Below are 20,292 nucleotides of genomic sequence, written 5' to 3'. Positions count from 1 at the left end.
GACCAGGCTACACCGCTTCCAAGCCTGGGCTTCCTCCTCTGTGGAGGGTGCACAGAGCTGCTGGTGGTGGTGGGGAGGGGTGGGTCCAGCCGAGCCTTCCTCCTTCCTCCTCCTCTAGCCTGGGGGTGGCTCTTCTGGGAGGTCAAGGGACCTCTTTTGAGCAGGATGCTGTTTGTTAATTCGGCTTAAATCTTACTGGATGCGGGAGTCTGGAGCTTAGGGCCAGGGGCCCGGAGACTTTAATTTGGGAGGAGAAGCTGGGGAGGTAGGGGCACTGAGTGTGGTGTCCTCGGAACCCAGAGTGAGGGGGAGAGTGAGGGGGCTGCCATGGGGACGAAGTGTTTTTGGGCAGAGAGCAGGCGATGGCTCAGCCGGGTGGGGGCGGAGGGGAGGAGGGTGGGGACAGGGCAGTGACTCAGGGAAATGGTCTGGGGAAGACTTTGCTTTCATTTTCAGTCAATTATTTGGATATTTGCAAAATAAGTAACAGGCACACACAGAAGATCCAGTGACCTCGTCCTCTCCCCTGCCCTCCTGGAGCGGACGAGGTGACAGCCAGTGGCCAGGGTCGGCCAGTCTCCCCTTACCCACCGGACTGATCGACGCCCTGCTTCCCACGGTCTTCACTGGACACTGACCCGGGTCCTCAGGCCCCTCAGGCCAGACCCCAGCCCAGAAGCTGCTGCACGGGGTCCCAGTGCTGCCCCAGCTCCCCATCCTCCCACCCCAGAGGCAGCACACTGGAGTCACCCAGGGGGTCGTGTGGGCCATCCACCACAGGTCTCACCCAGGGACCCCCTGCCCCCGCCTCCTTGGTCCGCCCTCTCCCTGAAATGGAGCGGACATCCCCAAGTTCCAGGGCCCTGGGACTAAAGGGAAGCTCTGAGGAGAACTTTGCTGCTCCTCAGCTGACAGTGGGGTGGGGCTGGAGAGGGTGGGGGCCGGGGAGGTGGGATGGGACTGGAGGGGGCAGGGGTGGGGTGCAGACACGCAGTCCGGGGCTGGTCTGAAGCTTTATTGCTCTATGCTTAGTGTAGCGCGGGGGCAGGGCTGGGTGGGAAGGATGCACTCGAGCAGGGGGGCGCCAGGGGAGCACTCCGAGCACTGGGAGCCAGGCGGGGGGCGAGGAGTGGGGGCGCCAGGGGAGCACTCCGAGGGCGCAGCACAGTGAGGCCAGGGCACCGCTTCAGTGACGGGGCATCTGTGGGGGACACGAAGGGCAGTGAGGCCCTCATCTGGCCGGTGGCTCCCCCACCCCACCCCCATCCCCACCTCCCACCTCTCACCTTGGCCGGGCTCGGCGGGTATCTGGCTCTGAGGGTCTCTTCGTTCAGCAGAGGCCTCACCAGGCAGGAGCGGCGGTGCGAGAAGGTCTCGAAGCTCTTCCTGCCGTGGTAGGACCCCATGCCACTGTCCCCTGCGGGGGCGCCGGTTCAGTGTGGCCCAAGACTCTGGTGCCCCTCCTGTGCCCCTTCTCCCATCCGCCCGCCCGGGCCAATCCCCTATCCCACCTGGGCCAATCCCTGATCTGGGGTGTCCGCTGCGGTGCCCGCAGCCCTGGGCCTGAAGAGTCTCACCCTGACCAGCCACTAAGTGACTCTGTGGCCTCTCTCAGGGCCCAGGTGAGAGTCTCAAGGTTCAATGTGGCTTTTGGGTGCACAGGCAAAGGAGGAGCTGGGGGAATCTGAGACTCAGCCCAGGGATGGGGGACACCCGGGGTGGGGCAGCAGGTGGCAAGCTCAGCCCCCAGACTCACCCACACCCCCGTAGGGCAGCGAGTGCACGGTGATATGGACAACGACGTCATTGGCTGTCACCCCGCCGCTGGAGGTCTCCGCAATCATCTTCTTAATCACCTGCAATAGCCCCCTGGCCTCAGTCTCCACCCAGGACCCCCCAGCCCTCCGAACCTGTGCGAGTCCAGGAGCTGCAAGGATGCGAGCTAGAGGCTGAGCCCAGCCTGGGGCCGCTCCCCCCGCCTCTAGAGTCCCAGGCTGGGTCCCCCACTCTCCCCATGGGGATTTGTGCCAAGATGGGAAGAGCAGTAGTTCCCACAACACCGAGAATAGCACCAAGTGGGTCAACATCTCAGTCAGTGCTCTGTCCGGACTTCAGAGATGAGGGGAAAGGGACTCAGGAAGGTTAGCGGACTTGCCCAACATTGCACAGCAGGGAGTATGGGGCTGGAATCTGTTCCTTGAGTCTGCATTTGCAGGGGTGCTGAGCTGGGTTCCCAGGACCCTGGGGAGGGCGCCTGGCCCACCTTGTCATTCGGTGAGAAGACATAGAGTGCCAGGGGCTTCTCGCGCTGGGTGATGAGCTGGATGGCCTCCTCCAGGCTGCGCACGCACACGATGGGCAGGACGGGCCCGAAGACCTCCTCCTGCATCACCGGGGACTGGGGGTCCACGTCCGTAAGGATGGTGGGGGCTAGGCAGGGAGAGGCCAGCATCAGCTGGCGCCCAGACCCGCCCAGGCACATGGCCTTCTCTCCCAGCCCTTTACAGACGAGGTCACCGGGCTCCGCGAGGGGCAGGAGGAGGCCCTCCAGCTGGGCTCCACCCTGGAGGGTCATGGGGAGGACAATGGCATATCCAGTATGGGGGTCCCTGGGGGCCCCACTTCAGGCCACATGAGCCCTGCTGGAGCTCCTCTGCCTCCTGGCAAACTGGGGGCCAAGTGGGCCCCCATCTGCTGACCTCCCGGGCCCAAGCAGGAGGCCCCTCCCGCTTGGCACACCTGGGGCTCCCATGGCCTCTGCCACTAGCACCCTCTGCTGAAGCTACTGGCATGGAGCGGAGGTGGGGCTCCTTTAGGCTTTGGGGGTGGGGGGCTATGGTCTGAGGAGGGGCTTCCCAGGTGGCACCCAGCTCCTGCCCATGGAGAGGCCTGGAGTCAACCTGGGCCATGGGTGAAAGGGGCTATATTATATGCACCACAGGGCTTCGCCTGCCCCTCGAGGGTCTGTGCCCATTTCCACCAGCCCTTCTGGAGGGCTGGCACACGCACCGATGTAGCGGGTGGCTGCATCCCCGGTGCCTCCATAGGCGACCTTCTGGCCCTCCAGCAGGCCCATCACCCTCTGGAAGTGCTGGGAGTTGATGATTCTCCCGTAGTCCCTGGACTTCTTGGCGTCCTCCCCGTAGAATTCCTGTGAGGAGGTGGCAGGCTCCAGGTGAGGACTGGACCCTCATCGTGGCCACAGGCTGCAAGGCCACAGGCTGCAAGGCCACAGCAACTCCAAACTGGGAGTATGTGGGCACTGCCTGGCGGAATGGTGCCACTAAAAACTACAGGGCTGCCACACCCCTGCTGCCCACCGCCATCCCCAGGGCATGAAGTGCTGTTGTTTGAAAGAAGTACATGCACGGCGTCTGGACATCGCACTGGCTTGAACATGCGTCCACAGCACAGAGGATGGAGGGGACACGCCACATAAGCAGCGGCTGCCTCTAGAGGGCGGGATTCCAGGTAGAGCTCTTTTCCTTCTCTGTGCTTTTTAATCTTTTCCAAATTACAGTGAGTGTGGATTACTTTCACGATCAGAAAAAAAATTCAGTCTTTTCTTTAGTCCACGCCCATCTCACTGCCTGGCAGCCCGTCACCCACCCCCGGCGCCAGCACTCACTTTCAGGGACTTTTTGAGCTTCTCCACGATTTGGCTCTGGATAGAGGGGTCACACAGGATGTAGTCGGGGGCCACGCAGGTCTGGCCACTGTTCATAAACTTTCCCCAGGCGATGCGTCTGTGAGAACCCCAGGTTATAGGGCATTCTGCTAGTCATGGGGAGGTGGGAGGGGGCTCCCTGGGAACAAGCCTCTGGCCTGGTTAGCCCAGGGTCAGGCTGTAAGGGGCTGAGCTGTGAACTGTCCATGGGGATTGCGGGGGGTGGGGGGGGCGGGGGGGCATGCCTCGGTGCCCTGCTGGCTTCCAGATTCCTGCCAGAGCACACTCATGACCCTGCACGTGATCCCTGGGCCTGCAGTGACCTCATCACTGACTGGCAGGAGGATGTCTGGGGCAGGGGGTCTGGGGTAGGTGGCCTTTGTACCCCTCTTTCAACAGCCTTGAGCCCTGCATGGCCAGATATCACCTGCACGGCCAGGTGTCCCCCATGCCCCAGAAGGCCTGGCAAGCAGTGTGTGAAGGCGGGTAGGGCTCTGGCTCGATGCCCCCACCCCTGCAGGAAGTCTTTCCTGAACTCTCTCTATGAACATGGTGCCCCTACCCCAGCTCCCTGACAGGACCACAGGTGCCCAAGGACAGGGCCACGTCGGTGTCACTTGGGGTGCCCTGCTGTCCGCCTAGGTTGGGGGCAGCCTCTCACCTGCAGGCAATGTCCAGGTCACAGTCCTTGTCCACATAGCAGGGGTTCTTGCCCCCCAGCTCCAGTGTGACGGGGGTCAGGTGCTTGGCCGCAGCCATCATGACGACCCTGCCCACCCCGGTGCTCCCGGTGTATAGGATGTGGTCGAATCTCTCCTTGAGCACCTCCGTGGTCTCAGCAACACCCCCGTTGATCACAGGGTATAGATCCTGCCGAGCGAGGACGGAGGCGAGGCTCAGACATGGCCACAGCCCCCTCCCCACCCACCCGGGCAGCCACCACTGAGTAGACGCCCTCTCCTGGCTCGGGGGTCCATTCTCCTCACTGAGCTGTCCTTGCCCCACCCGTGGCTCGGCCCATGGCTGCAAGAATTCACTATTTCCCCACCCCAAAGACCTGGCCGGGCCTCAGTTCTCAGTGTGCTGGGGGAGCCCGTTACCTGGTCCAGGTATTGGGGGAGGATGGCGGCCAGCAGGCTCGCCGTGTTCTCGCTCAGCTCTGACGGTTTCAGCACCACTGCATTCCCTGCAGAGCACAGAGAGTCAGGACTGCACCAGGGCCACCAACACTCTGTCCTCCAAGGGACCCAGGACACATGGCAGGAGGCAGGGCTGCATGGACATCTGAACCTGGCTGGGCCTTGGGCACTCAGAGGCCTGGCTGAATACTCTGGTCCTTGCGGCCTCCAGAGAGAACTAGCTCCATCAAACCTCTCCTTGACCGCAGGCCCCATCTTTGCCCAGTCCTCAGCACCCCAGACCCCTTTCTCTGCAGGGGAGGACAGGGACCCCTCCTGGCTCCCCGACCTGGAGCGGGGCCCACAGTACCTGCAGCGATGGCGCCCACCATGGGCTGGATGGTCAGGTTGAAGGGGTAATTCCAGGTGCCGATGATGAGGACCACACCCAGGGGCTCTGAGTGGATGTAGGCCTCATCCTGCTGGGTGTGGGGGGTCTTCTCCACAGGCTCGTCAGCAGCCCACTCAGGGAGTTTCCTGATCACGTAGTCGATCTCCTCCAGGACATACACAATCTCCTCATAGTAGGCAGTCCATTCGTTCTAGAGAGAGGGCTCAGTGAGGCTCACCCCAGGGTGAGGGCCGTGCAGTGGGGGCTCTGAGCAGAGGCCCCAGGGCCCCTCGTGGTCCTACTTCCCAGCTCTGTGACCCCGAGTGAGCTTCCTACCCTCAGTCTCCAGATCTGCAAAATGGGAGCAAGACAGGACCTTATGCTCCAGGTGGGCCCATTTAGAACTTGACTTGTTCAGCTGCAAGGGAGCCATTCACTGCAGAATCCCCAGCCCAGAGCACCCACCAAGAAGGCACAGGGGGTGGGACTGAGGATTAACCTTTGGGTGGTGAGCTGCGAGGACCCCTTTCTTCAAGTGCTGGGGGCTCAGGCAGGTTGGACATGTTGAGTTCAAGGTGCCCAAGGGGACCTCAGACCTGATTTGAGGGTCCCTAGTGAGTCAGGGACTGCTTCCCTGGTGGCTCAATGGTAAAGATTCCGCCTGCCAATGCAGGAGACATGGGCTCGATCCCTGGGTCGGGAAGATCCCCTGGAGAAGGAAATGGCAATCCACTCTGCTATGCTTGCCTGGGAAATCTCATGGAAGGGGAGTCTAGAGGACTACAGCGCATGTGCGTCCCAAAGAGTCTAACATGACTTAGCGACTAAACAACAAGTGAGTCCAGGGGAACAGAGCTGAAGGGTGTCCAGGAAGGCTTAAAGATGAAAACAAGACTTGAACCCAGGACAGAGCCCTAAGAAGACCACCTTGAGAAAGTGGCTACAAGAAAGATGCGACCAAAGAGAGTCAGGAGGAAATCCAGGAGACCCTCAAGCCAGGGGAGGAGGGACTGGGCAGCCCATGGTAGGGCGTGGGGTGGGGAGGAAGCCAGTGTGCAAGGTGGGGAGAGAGGGAGTGCAGCAGGTGTAATAAACAGCTCTCTCTAGAACTGTGACTTTGCAGAGCAAGATGGAAGTTGTGAGGTCAACCACTTGGATTTTGTTGCCTTTGGTTTTTGTCTTAAGGTTAGAAATCTTGAGAGATTAAAAAATAATACAGTAGCAAAGGGCCAGGAAGCAGAGGCTTGTAGACTCCAGCCTCTCTGCTCCCCTCCGAGGCAAGATGGGAGGGTGGAAGGAGGTCCAGGTGACTTGGGGGCAGTGAGGGGAAGGGGCTGAAAATCTGGAGGGGTCTGATTTTGCTCAGAAAGAGGAAAGGATGGGGAGGGAGGGCAGACCCCAGCAGAGCGGCCAGACTGGGCTGTTTCTTGGTGTGGAGAACCTGGGGCTCCGCGTGGGCTGAGAGATGGAGGAAAGAGAGGCCAGAAGGGGTGTCGTGTTAGCAGGAGATGGTTAAAGTGGTGGCCTCGTGCGCTGGGCTGGGTGGAGAAGGGAGTGAAGCCAGGAGCGGGGTGACAGGCGGTGGAAAAGAGCCTCTGGCCCTGTGCAGGGCGCATGGACCTGGAGCATCTCGCCCAGGCAAAGGAGGGCGCGCCCCATCCCAGAGGCGCGCAGAGTGTTTGGGGGACTAAGTGGCTTCTCTGTTAAGGGGTGGAGCACTCCGCCCCCCGCCCCCGCGCGCAGCGGACGTCCTGGGCGCACGCAGTCCGCGACTCCGGTGGTCCGGCCGGCGCACCTTGTGGAGGTCCGCAGCCAGCGCGCCCACGAGGTCCTTCTCTCGCTCGCGGATCAGGCGCCGCAGCCCCTCCAGCTGCTGGACGCGAAACTGGAGCGGGCGCGTCCGACCCGAGTTGAAGGCGGCTCTGGCCCGCTGCACCACCTCGCTGATTGCGCTCATGGTACCTGGGAATGGAGAGCTCTTTGCAGCATGGAGGAGAGCGCCCTCCCGCCGGGCGCATGGACCTGGGGCGCCCCGCGCGCAGGGAAAGAAGACCTAGGATCCCCAGGGCAACACCCATCCTTGATGCTGATTTTATAGGATGAAGATCTCCCTGGGGTCACTGGGAAGTGCATCCTTTTGCCTTTTCAGCTCCCTAACCCCGCAGTCTGGACTGTCCTGGTTGGCAGGCTACCCCTGCGCACCAGCAGATGACGGACCCTCACAATGGGGACCCGGCAGCGGTGACCTGGAGTCCTAAGATTGTCTACACTAGCTCACCGTGGGGTCTTGGCAGTGTGCTGGGGGTAGGCCCTTCTTCGCATCTCTCAAGCCCCACGCCCACCTCTATATATGTGCAGAGCTTTTGACACTCCCAGGCAAACCCTCCAAGTGCTCTCCAGGCACACCCGACCAGCCCAGTCTCCAGATCAGATTAAAGCACGCAGGTGGTGACTCCACACCCACACTGAGTAAAGGAAACCCAGCATCAGGACACACGCCCCACCTTTCGGACTGAGCCTCATTCTCAAAAGCACTGGTGGCTTCTCCCCAGACAGACCCAGGCTGGCTGGGTCTTGAAACTGTCGACCTTGTCCCGGGCACGAGGAGTAAGAAACGGAACAGGCTACAGACATCAGATACGCCAGGCATGTGTGCACTTGCAAGAGCCGGTGGGGCAGGCCCTGGCATGGCGATCTTCTGGTGGTGGGGTGGGAGGTAGGGGGTGGTGGATTAGAGGTGATCTTTGCTTGCATTTTTCTGAAGGGCTTCATTTTCTGCAGCGAATTTGCATTTTCAAAAAACGTTTGCTAATTTGGGGGGAATTCCCTGGCTGTCCAATGGTTAGGGCGCCGAGCTTCCACTGCGGGACTGTAGGGGGTGCAGTTTTGATCTCTGGTTGAGGACCTAAGATCCTGCACGTTTGTTCACTTTTTGAATAGGTAATACATGCTCATGGTAGGAAATGTAAAAGACACAGAAAAGACACAGAGAAAAGTTAAGTGTCCCTCCTTCCTCTCCCCCAGTAGTTCCTGTAATCCTCCCAGAGGTATCCACCCACTTTCAGACACAATGTGATCTCTGACAGCAGAAAAAACACAGTAAGGCTATTTCCACTTAAAAAAAAAATGACATTATATGGGGCTTCCCAGGTGGCCCTCGTGGTAAAGAACCCGCCTGCCAATGCAGGAGATATAAGAGATGCAGGTTCGATCCCTAAGTAGGAAAGATCCCTGGAGAAGGACATGGCAACCCACTCCAGTATTCTTGCCTGGAGAATCCCAGGGACAGAGGAGCTTGGTGGGCTACAGTCCATAGAGTCACAAAGAGTCGGACATGACTAAAGCGACTTAGCACTGCACCACATATACACAATACGTATGGTATATGTGCATGTATTATTATACATGGTATATATATACCATGGCTTCACCTGCGCCACCGTGTCCGCAGGGGTCAGCATCCCCTTTGAGCCTCACAGATATCCTCACTCTGAAGGAGTGCCCACGAAGAAGGAGCTGCTATAGTCCACATTACTGATGAGGAAAGTGAAGCTGAGAGACATTAAATGCTCTCTCTAAGGGACTCTTCTGCCTCCGGGTAACTGAATCAAGCCTCCTCACCCAGTGTCCCCAGGTCCCCCTGCTCTGAGGGCCCCAGGGGACCCCACCTCCCTGGAGCTGCCAGACGTGAGCTTCGGACCTTCAGCACACAGATTAGATACTCAGAAGATGCTCCTGGGGGTGGGAGGACCAGCTGCAGGGGTGGACCACTCCCCGCTAGGCTGCAGCTAGAGGTCTCCAGAAGGAGAAGAGAAGGGGAAGAGGGTTACCTTCGACACAGGCTCTCCCAGGGATGGAGCTCCAGGAATGGGTGTCAGCTTAGAGGTGATGCATTTAAGGACCCTTCTCCTGGTCCTGGGAGTCCCTCCCCAGGAAGTTTGCGTAACAAGAACAAAACAGCTTTCAAACATGGGGCATTGTAATCTGCTCCCAGTTTGGGGGATTAGGACTGGGCTGTCTGATTTTGTCCGGTTCAGAAATGCAAGAATGTGTCCGCAAGGCTTGGGTGGGGCCTGGTCCAGCCTTCCAAAGGAGCCTCTGTGTTTGCCCAGGGGCTGCGGATTGATTTAGACTGACCTGACAGCTTCCAGATTTCCCAAGTGCAGGTGCCAGCTGCCATTCTCCCCACCGCCCTGGTTACATAAGGGCAGGGGGCGGGGGGCAGGGTACAGTCATGGTGATTGTGCACGCAGCTCCCTGAAGATGCCCCATGGAGGCGAGATTGCCAAGCCTGGGGAGCCACAGGCCGGGACTGTCTATAGTGGGCCCCACTGTATGTGAGTCTGCCCTCCTGTTGAACAGCAGAGAAGAGGATCACAAACCGGTACCAACAGCCAGGAATCTCCCAAATGTGGTCACCTGGGGGCCAGAGACACTTGGGCAGGGAGAGCTCGGGAAGCCCCTTTCCCTAATTACAGGTGTTTGCTGGGTGTCTGCTCAGGGGTTGGGGGGGGGGGTGGAGGCAGGTGTGGAAAATGCATCTGAACACTGCCCACACCTCCCCTGCACACACCTCGGGCTCTGGGCCTCCCACAGGCACTGCCTGCCACCTTCACCCACCAGCCTCGCCACGTCTGGGGGTCCCTACCTCCCTCCTGGATTGATCATCCTGCCCCCTCCCTGCACCTGGAATGCCCCTCCCTGTATCGCCGCCCACCAACCCTCATCACCGCGCTTTCTCCTCTTCCTCCACGCTGTTCTTTTCCAGAAGGTATGTCAGCCTCTGACAGGCCATTTGTCTACTTATTCTGTTTGCCATCTGTTGGCCACCACCTAGAATTTGCTTTGTTCACTGCTGAGTCCATAGCACCTAGAACACTGTCTGGCACAGAGTAAATGCTCAATAAGTGAGTGATGTGATGAAGTGAACAGAGAGCGTTTCAAAGTAATATGAAACCTGTAGTGGCTGCAAGTGGAGAAGGAAATGGCACCCCACTCCAGTATTCTTGCCTGGAGAATCCCATGGACGGAGGAGCCTGGTAGGCTACAGTCCATGGGGTCGCTAAGAGTCAGATATGACTGAGCAACTTCACTTTCACTTTTCATTTTCATGCATTGGAGAAGGAAATGGCAACTCACTCCAGTATTCTTGCCTGGAGGATCCCAGGGACAGAGGAGCCTGGTGGGCTGCTGCCTATGGGGACGCACAGGGTTGGACACGACTGAAGCAACTTAGCAGCAGCAGCAATGGCTGCAAGATGCATAAGATGCCGCAGGGCTTCTGATGAAGGTCCCACAATGGGTGAGTGGGGAAACAGAGTCTGAACTGAATGGGGGGTATTTAGGGAAGGAACAGCAGGGAGGCTTGGAACAGCAAAAGCAGGCACACAGAGGCGGGAACAAAGTCATGTGTCATCGCAGTTATTAATAAGGTGCTATTAACAAAGGGATTGAAACTGTCGAGGGTGCAGATTCTCAGGCCCCCCTGCTCAACAAGATCAGAAGCTCCGGCTGAGGCCCAGCCACTGGTGATGCTACAAGGCCTCCCAAAGTTCCAACATCTGTTGGATCATAGAAAAAGCAAGAGAATTCCAGAAAAACATCTACTTCTGCTTTATTGAAGGTAACAACAGAGGATGGGATGGTTGGATAGCATCACTGACTCAATGGACATGAGCCTGAGCAAGCTCCAGGAGTTGGTACTAGACAGGGAAGCCTGGTATGCTGCAGTCCATGGGGTCACAAAGAGTTGGACATGACTGAGCAACTGAACTGACTGACTGACTTGGCTCTATTGACTACACCAAAGCCTTTGACTGTGAGGATCACCACAAACTGTGGAAAATTCTTCAAAAGATGGGAATACCAGACCACCACCTGCCTCCCGAGAAATCTGTATACAGGTCAAGAAGCAACAGTTAGAACCAGACATGGAACAACTCAGACTGGTTCCAAACTGGGAAAGGAGTACATTAAGGCTGTATATTGTCACCCTGCTTATTTAACTTATATGCAGAGTACATCATGAGAAATGCTGGACTGGATGAAGCAAAAGTGGAATCAAGATTGCTGGGAGAAATATCAATAACCTCAGATAGGCAGATGACACCAACCTTATGGCAGAAAGCAAAGAGGAACTGAAGAGCCTCTTGATGAAAATAAAAGAGAAGAGTGAAAAAGCTGGCTTAAAACTCAACATTCAAAAAATGAAGATCATGGCATCTGGTCCCATCACTTCATGGCAAATAGATGGGGAAACAATGGAAACAGTGACAGACATTATTTTCTTAGGCTCCAAAATCACTGCAGATGGTAACTGCAGCCATGAAATTAAAAGACACTTGCTGCTTGGAAGGAAAGGTATGACCAACCTAGACAGCCTATTAAAAAGCAGAGACATTACTTTGCCAACAATTGTCTGTACATATAGTCAAAGCTATGGTTTTTCCAGTAGTCATATATGCATGTGAGAATTGGGCCATAAAGAAAGCTGAGCACTGAAGAAATGATGCTTTTGAACTGTGGCGTTGGAGAAGACTTTGGAGAGTCCCTGGGACTACAAGGAGATCCAACCAGTTAATCCTAAAGGAAATCAGTTCTGAATATTCATTGGAAGGACCAATGCTGAAGCTGAAACTCCAATCCTTTGGCCACCTGATGTGAAGAACTGACTCACTGGAAAAGACCCTGATACTGGGAAAGACTGAAGGCAGGAGGAGAAGGGACAGAGGATGAGATGGTTGGATGGCATCACCGACGCAATGGACATGAGTTTGGGCAAGCTCCGGGAATTGGTGATGGACAGGAAAGCCTGGTGGGTTGCAGTTCATGGGGTTGCAAAGAGTCGGACATGACTGAGTGACTGAACTGAAAAAGGCCTCCCAGTGATTCTGAGACCTCTAAGGGATTCTGAGGCATCCAGGTAAAGGTGGAGAACCACTGACTCACCAGTGACTGGGAAGAGTTCCCTTTGATCTCTGTGTTTATTCTTTTAAGAAATTGCTATAAGGAAATCATATTATTTATTGTTTAATACCAGCTATATGTTACAGACATATATATATATATGTCTGTATGCATATATATATATGCATTTACAAAACTATATTCTGTAAACTATGTATGTATGTATGTAACTATATTTTGGAACTCCTGGGAAGATTGATGGTAATGATGTGAATAAGAAAGAGATTTTACATTGGTCCGAGGCACAGAATTCAGTTCACATGTTTCAAGTGGTCAAGAAGCTAGGCTGAGGGCATAAAACCTGAGAAACTGTTCTAAGGGATGAGTACAAGGTCTTTAGAGGCAAACGTGAAGTTGTTAGGTAACGGCAGGCATGATGTGAGGCATTATTCCAGGGACACATCACAAACTCGAGCTGCCTGTGATCATCACGGCCACCACTCAGGCAGCAGTCACTTGGTGCTGTGACTGGACACATGGAGCCTCTGATGACAATTCTACAGGAAGGTATCACCACTTCCCCGCCATTTTCTAAAGAGGGAAAGGAGGCTCGAAGAACGTTGGTCCAAGTTCCCATCACTCACAGGTGGCGGAACCAGCCTTTGGACCCACCAAAGCCCAGGCTGACTCACCCAGTCCAAGCCGTCTCCCTGGAAGAGATATGCAGCCAAAGCAACCCCAATGGGAAGGGACATATCAGAGCCTGCTCCTCGTGGTGGAGCCCTCCTGCCCTCCTTCTGAACACTCTGGTTCTCAGTACACAGCTGGTTCCAACCAACCTGGGGATCTGGTTCCAAGTAACTAGGTAGAAAGAGGAAGGGTGCCAGGGAGGAACAGCTGGGAAGATGCCAACCAGCAGGATCAGTTCCCTGTACAGCAGCATTGAAGAGGGGAAGTAAATGTAAATTCAACAAAAGAAGTGTAAGAGTTATACACTGAAAACTGCCACACTTTGTTAAAAAAAATTAAAGATCTAAATAAATGAAATCACAGGTCATGGATCAGAAGATGTAACATTAACATGACAATACTCTCCAAATTGATTTACAGAATCAATACAATTCCTGCTAAAATCCCAGATTTTTTTTTTTCAGGAATAAAAAAACTGACTTTAAAGTTTCTATGTAAATGCAAGGGATCCAGAATAGACAGAACAATCTTGAAAAAGAAGAACAAAGGTAGAGAATCAATTTCAATACTATGACAAAGCTGCAAGATGGTGATGCTGCTGGGACTTCCCTGGGGGGTCCAGTGGTTAAGACTCTGAGCTTCCATTGCAGGGAGCACAGGTTTGATCCCTGATCAAGGAACTAGATCCAACATGCTGCATGGTGCAGCCAAAGAAAGAAGATTGTGGTGCTGACATAAAACAAACATTCAGATCAGTGGAGGGGCTTCCCAGGTGGCACTAGTGAGTGGTAAAGAATCCACCTGCTAATGCAGGAGACATAAGACACATGGGTTCCGTCCCTGGGTCAGGAATATCCCCTGGAGAAGGAAATGGCACCCACTCCAGTATTCTTGTCTGGAGAATCCCATGGACAGAGGAGCTTGGTGGGCTACAGTCCATGGGACCACAAAGATTCAGAAACAACTGAAGCAACTTAGCATGCACGCATAGATCAATGGAACAGAGCTGAGTCCAGAGATAAACTGTTACACATATAGCCAACTGACTTTTGACAAGGCTGCCAAGACAATTGAGCAAGGAGAGAATGGTCTTTCCAACAAATAGCATTGCACAATGGAATATCTACATGCAAAAGGATGAACTTGGACCCTTACCCCACACCATATGCAAAAATTAACTCAAAACGTATCATCCACCTAAATGTAAGAGCTAAAGCTACAAGAAAGTGTTAGTTGTTCAGTCATGTCCAACTCTTTGGGACCCCATGGGCTGTAGCATACCAGACTCCTCTGTCCATGGCATTCCCCAGGCAAGAATACTGGAGTAGATTGCCATTCCCGTCTCCAGGGGATCTTCCTGACCCAGAGAGCCAACCTGGATCTCCCACATTGCAGGCAGATTCTTTACCATCTAAGCTATATTTGCCTTTCATACTACAGGAAAACACAGGAGTAAATCTTCATGTCCTTATATTAGGCAATGGTTTCTTAGATAGACGACCAAAAGCACAAGCAACCAAAAAAAAAAAAAGGTAAGTGGACCACATCAAAAGCTGAAGCGTGGGACTTCCCTGGCAGTCCAGTGGTTAAGACCCTGGGCTTCCACTGCATCAGAGTCCACTGAGATCCAGCTGTGCACCTGCCATATAAACTTCCAGATGCAGTGCAGTGTGGGGCTCACTGACCTAGAGGGCTGACTGCCAGGGCCTGAAGGGAGTGAGGGTGCCAGGGTGCGTGGGGCAGGCTGGACTTGGCTTTGCCCAACAGCACTTCATTTCTGACCTGAGGGTTCCCTGTCCTGGGTTCCTTCAGTCAGCAGCTGGACACTGAGCCACTAGAGGACACTGGGATTTCAAGGACTGTTTACGGAGCCTCTCCTGGCAGCAGCAAGGTGAGCGAGGCTGGCTGCATGTCCAGGAAAATGCAGGAAGGAACTCCTATCCACCCCGAGGGCTGAGACTTGGGTCGGAGAAGGTACAGGTTTGCACCCCTGGGAGGTAGTGGGAGCAGGCGGGCAGCTCCCCAAAGGGTGAGCTCCCCCAGACTCTGAGGCAGCATCCAGGAAGCCAGGGCAGAGCCTGAACCAAGGGCAGCCCAGGGCTAGCGCCAGCCTGCAGCAACAAAATGCAAGTCACAGTGAACTGGGCGCCTGGCCCGAACCCTGCCCGGAGCCCCTGCACGTCCGCTGGAGGGCAGGCTGCGGCCCGCCTGGCACTCCTGCTCCTCTGAGTGTGGGAAGCCGCACCCTGACTACGGATGAACACAGAGAGTGCACCCCATTGCACACCAAGTTTAATAATTCCTCTAAAAGGGGCAAGCATCTGTTTATTTCTGCATGATGATCCCACAGATATAGTTTTGTGAACCTGCACAAATGTGGTGACTGGTTTTTAGAGACACCGGTTCCTTTCTCACTGAACCTGGCTCGCCTCTCCCCCCATCAGCGCCCTGCAAATTCCAGCATGTTGTGGAATTTGTCCTAATCCTTGCATAACATCTGATAAAGTTAAATGTGCAAGACACACTGGCGGCTGTCCCGTTTTTAAGACAGGGTCTCACGGAACACGGGTTCTGATCCCTGGTGTTGTTGTGTTGCCTCTGAGTGGTGGGCACAATTCCCCACCGTTCAGCAGGGGACAACGGGGTCCACTCTGTCCCCTCTCGTAGCCGTTCAGCACTAATATCCACAAAGTCTGATGTGATGGGACCAGAATGCTCCCTGCTGGGGGAAGCCACCAGCTTTGGCCAATGCTCCAGAAGCCTCCTTGAACTTACTGGTGTTTTTGTTTCTTTGTAACAGACTCCCAGGAATGTTGGCATTTTTTATCTCCTGCCTGTTCACTGATGGCGGTCCCCAGAGGCCACCGGGCTGTCTGGGCCATGGTCCAATCGGGCTGCCGGCGCCCCGTGTTCTCATTTCTCGGCTGTTCCCCGACCCCGTGCTGGGGGCATCCTCACACATGTGCCCCAAGCTGCCTCCCAGGCTACTTCTGTTCTGTGTTTTCCTTGTTCATGTTTAGGAGCTCCTGCTGTGACAGCCGGTGGGTCACTAGTACTATTGTCCTCGATCTGTCTTTTGTCCGGGGACTGGATTTATGGCATCTCTGGTTATGATGAGTGTCTGCACAGCCAAAAAATATGATTTAGTTTGAATGAGGCAGGCTCTCTCCCACCCTGCATGGTTCATCTAGAGTTGCAGTATTTTATCATTTACTCTGAGCCCTTCGAGAGGCTTAGTGCACACATTCCCTATATAAGCCCATTTAATCCTAACTGCCCAAGGGGTAGGAACAGTTATCTTGTCCACTTTATAGATGAGGAATGGAGAAGGCAATGGCACCCCACTCTAGTACTCCTGCCTGGAAAATCCCATGGACGGCAAAGCCTGGTAGGCTCAGTCGTGTCTGACTCTTAGCGACGCCCCCTTTCACTTTTCACTTTCACGCATTGGAGAAGGAAATGGCAACCCACTCCAGTGTTCTTGCCTGGAGAATCCCAGGGACGGGGGAGCCTGGTGGGCTTCCGTCTATGGGGTCGCACAGAGTCGGACACGACTGAAGCGACTTAGCAGCAGCATAGATGAGGAAACAGAAGCACTGAGAGGCTAAGTAATTGGCCTAAGGTCACACGGCGCATGAGTGATGGAGCCAGGGCTCACCCGGCACTGATTCCTCAGCCTCCTTTGGAGGTTCACACCCTTCGGCATCACCCATTCCCTCAACGTGCTTTCCTCTCCTGACTCTGCCATCATGCCTCCTTTCTGAACCTTAGCCTTGTGTGGCTCTGTGACTCATTCTTCATTCACAAGGAAAGGAAGTCTGGGCTAGCCATGGCTCTTCTGCTCCTCGGTGTTCACAAAGGCTAGTCCCCACTTATCTTCTAAGAGAAGTGTGCAGGTAGGTTTCTGATTCATTTCTGTTCTTCATCAATTCCATCTTCCTACTTTCCTCTTGTGGGCTTCCCAGGCGGCTCAGACAGTAAAAGATTCACCTGCCAGTGCAGCAGACCCAGGTACAATCCCTGGGTCCGGAAAATCCCCTGGAGAAGGGAATGGCAACACACTCCACAGAGGAACCTGGTGGGCTACAGTCCAAGGGGTTGCAAAGAGTCAGACGCAACTAAGCATGCAAGCAGTTTTCTTTTGTACTTAAACTGAAAAAGTAGGTCCTTGGTCTTTTGTTTTTCTATTTTAATACAGATGGCTTTTAAGTCATTTTATTTTCCACTGAATGTGGTTTTGCCATGTCCTGGAGAATGTAACATTCCTATTTTCACTGCTTTCTAATAGTTTTTAATTTCCTCCTTGATGGCCTGTTTTTTAGAAGCGTGTTTCCTATTAATCAGGGACCCACTCCAGCATTCTTGCCTGGAGAATCCCATGCACAGAGGAGCCTGGCAGGCTACAGGTCACAAAGAGTTGGACACGACTGAGCGACTAACACACTTTCCTATTATCAAAGCAGTTAACATTATATTCGTCACATCTTTATTAGTTACTGACAACTTTCTCAGATTATGATAAACTTTATCAGATTATGATTAAAAAAATATGGCCTTCTTCTCTGCTTTCCTGTATTGGTTCAGGCTTTGTTTGTGGTCACATAATCTTTGTAGCCATGCCAGGGACATACGAATGAGAGGTATGTTTTCTGTTCATAGCTGTAAGAATCTTTACCTATCAAATGTACTGATTATTTCTGGACACTATTCCTTTTTATTTACTTGGTCTAACTCTAGGCAATGTGTATAAAAACCTCTCATGGTTAACTGTATTTTTATCCAACTGTCCTTACAATACTTCTGCTGTGTATATTTAACCACAGTTTGCTTTGCTCATACAACTTTACAACTGGCCCTCCTTATGATTTTTGCCTTTTCTCTTCATGCTTCAGCCATAAATGCCACCTTATCTGATGTGAATACAGCTGTTCCTGCATTATTTTTGCTTGCACCTGTCTGCATACCTCATTACCTCCAGCAATTTATCCTGCTGTTTTATGCATTTCTTGTAAATGACGGACGGTAGGTTAGTCTTAGATGCCCGCCTGACAGTCTTCCTGGAACTTTCCATTATATTCTTCCCATTTCCTTAGCGCCCACTCTTCGTGTTGTTCTCTCCTCTCTGATGGTCCCTGTTCCCTACTTTCCCTGTTGATCTGTTAGCGCTTCTCCCCTGCATGGCCTTGATGGTCCCCTTCCTCCCAGCTCTGTAATCAGATGCACACTTTCCTACAAGTGAGGAGAGCAAAATCCCAAGTTTCTGTCCCTACGCTGGCCTGTGCCTCTGCTGCCCCAGGAGGCCCTCGAGGAATCCCCCTTCTGTCCTGACATTCAGGTGAATCACTTTCCACACTCCCCCAGCATGTGTCCTTTGCTCTTTCCTCACCCCTTGGAGAGTCTCGTGCTTTTAGTTCTACACAAAAATTTGGACCAAGTGAAGTATGAATATAAAATGACTTTTCAATTTGTTTTCAGTTCAGCTCCAGCTGGGCCTCCTCAAATCTTTATTTTCCACCCCTTCAAACATTCCAAGAGGCTCCCATCACTTTCTGGTCAATTTCCAGTGCCCAAAGCTCCGTCCAGGCTAACTAAGCACTTTGATCTCAGTGCACGGCCTGTGCCAGCTCAGCTCTGGCCCATGTCCCCAGGAAGAGGACAGATCTAGCTCGCTCCCCTCCGACATCCCCTGAGGCTCTGTCCACTGCGGGGGTGGCGGTGAGGGGGACGGAGTTTTGCTGGCAGGAGAGTGAACCAGGGCAGTCTTTGCTACTTACCGTTACCTAGTGCTCCTGGCAGCCTCTGTGGGTGTCCAGGGGCCCCACAGCTCCTGCCTCCACCCAGTTACCAGGAAAGGGGTTTCCAGTCCTCTCTGCCCCTGCCCCACCCTCCACAGCATCATCTGTGGGTCCCCTCAGCTGGCTGAGGCTCCCCGGGTATCAGCAAGATGGTCTGAGGCCACGCTTCCTCACAGCGCAGTCAGCTGGAGGAAACTCACATCCTCATGACCTAAACAGGCCCTCTGACTAGCCGTCTCTCCAGTTCCATCAGCTCAGGTGAGGGTAGTTCAACAAGGCCCCTGTGTGAGGAGATGTCCCTTTTGCAGGCACCCCCATCTCTCTTGGGGTTCCCCCTCAGTGGGCTTGGAGGGGTGGGGACGCCATCCTTTGGGGGTGTTTGGGAGGAGGGAAAGGCCACAGTCCCCCGTTAGGCTCACGACTTCCTCAACTCTTACAAGTGCTATACTTTCTAGTTTTCTGTTTCTATGGCAGTGAGATGCTGGAGAAGACGAGGGAGTCAGTCCTCTCCCTCAACTCTGGGTGAAGTCTCCATGCGTGAAAAGCCAGAATGCACAAAGGAAGAACAGCTGGAGCCCAAGAGGAGGGGGCATTTCAGACTCTGGGACGCCCTGCGGGGGCTGGAGAGTTGGTAATTCCTGGACTGCCACACACACGCAGACTTCCCTGAGTCCATGCTGGGGTTGCTGGGGAGGGGTCGACAGCTGCCCTCGGAACCACAGAGCCGCTACAGAGAGCATAGCCTGGTCCAAAGCACTGCACCACTACTATACTAACTCAGCTTTAAACAGGGAGGCGATCCTGACCCCTGCTCCAATGTGGATGAGCCTGGAAAGCACTGTGCTGAATGACACCAGTCACAGGACGACAAACTACGTGATTCCAGAGACGGAAAGGAGGACAGGGGAGGGGTGTGGAGTGAGGGTGTAATGGGGACAGAGATTCAGTTTGGGAAGAGAAGGTTCTGGAGATGGTGGTGGTGGTGACTGTACAACAGTGTGCACATGCTTACTGCCTCTGAGCTGTGCACTTGAAAACGGTGAAGATGCTAAACTTCATGTCGTGCAGGTTTTAACACAACAAATTAAAAAAAAAAAAGCCCATCCACATGGACCCAGGAATGCAGCAAACACATGAGCACCATCTACTGATCCCCCTTCCCAGTTGCTGGTGCTGGGGTGGACAAAGGGCAGAGCCAGCCCCCGCCATGCCCGCGGGCAGGGTGGAGGCTCCAGGTGCAGCGGATCAGAGGAAGCAGGTCCAGATGTGAACCAGCTCTGGCTTCAAGTGAGCGAGGCTGGACTTGCTGAGACACGGGTGAATGATGACAAGCCGAATCTGGACAGCGGTGACCCTTGGCGGCACAGAGAGGAATAGACCAGGAGAGGGGTGGTAATGTACCGAGGGCTTTCTGTGTACATAATTTCTAAAGCTGGGTGGAAGGAACAGTGTTAAGTACTTTTATATATTTCTGAATACCCCAAACACTTCATTGTTTACAATTAAGGCTACTTTTAGAGCAGTTTTGGGCACAGCAAATGTGGGGGGAAGGTAAGGGACTTCCTGTGCATTCCCTGCCACCACACAGACACCAGCAACATCCCCATCGGTGGGTATATCTGTCACAATTGATGAAGCTCCGTGGACACGTCATCACTGCTCAGAGCCCAGAATTGACCTCCTGTGGGTGTGGACACATGGATCGTGATATCACATTGATATCAC

The 20,292-nt window shown here is 54.2% G+C and overlaps 1 protein-coding gene across 1 annotated transcript; it reads right to left on the bottom strand.

Annotated features, from left to right (window-relative positions):
- Positions 1 to 1,060: 1,060 nt before the first annotated feature.
- On the bottom strand, positions 1,061 to 7,133 carry ALDH3A1 (aldehyde dehydrogenase 3 family member A1). Its single transcript, XM_052657226.1, has 10 exons — positions 6,972 to 7,133; positions 5,156 to 5,387; positions 4,768 to 4,853; positions 4,329 to 4,537; positions 3,629 to 3,746; positions 3,010 to 3,151; positions 2,264 to 2,430; positions 1,757 to 1,856; positions 1,287 to 1,417; positions 1,061 to 1,201 (listed from the first exon to the last, which is right to left on the bottom strand). Exons 1-10 carry the CDS (start codon positions 7,131 to 7,133, stop codon positions 1,187 to 1,189), a joined length of 1,362 nt encoding a protein of 453 aa, XP_052513186.1. The 3' UTR covers positions 1,061 to 1,186.
- Positions 7,134 to 20,292: the final 13,159 nt, after the last annotated feature.

Source organism: Budorcas taxicolor, chromosome 19 (genome assembly GCF_023091745.1).
Source record: "Budorcas taxicolor isolate Tak-1 chromosome 19, Takin1.1, whole genome shotgun sequence".
In the NCBI taxonomy this organism is placed as follows: domain Eukaryota; kingdom Metazoa; phylum Chordata; class Mammalia; order Artiodactyla; family Bovidae; genus Budorcas; species Budorcas taxicolor.
The sequence above is the reverse complement of the archived record's forward strand: the minus strand, read 5'-3'. Positions and strand labels throughout refer to the sequence as shown.

Excerpts from the sequence above, each read along its gene's own strand:
- ALDH3A1 (XM_052657226.1), bottom strand. The coding sequence starts at position 7,133 with ATGAGCGCAATCAGCGAGGTGGTGCAGCGGGCCAGAGCCGCCTTCAAC. Across the intron at positions 5,388-6,971 it reads TGGCTGCGGACCTCCACAAG|AACGAATGGACTGCCTACTA; the intron begins GTGCGCCGGCCG and ends CCCTCTCTCTAG. Across the intron at positions 3,152-3,628 it reads AGCTCAAAAAGTCCCTGAAA|GAATTCTACGGGGAGGACGC; the intron begins GTGAGTGCTGGC and ends ACCTCCTCACAG.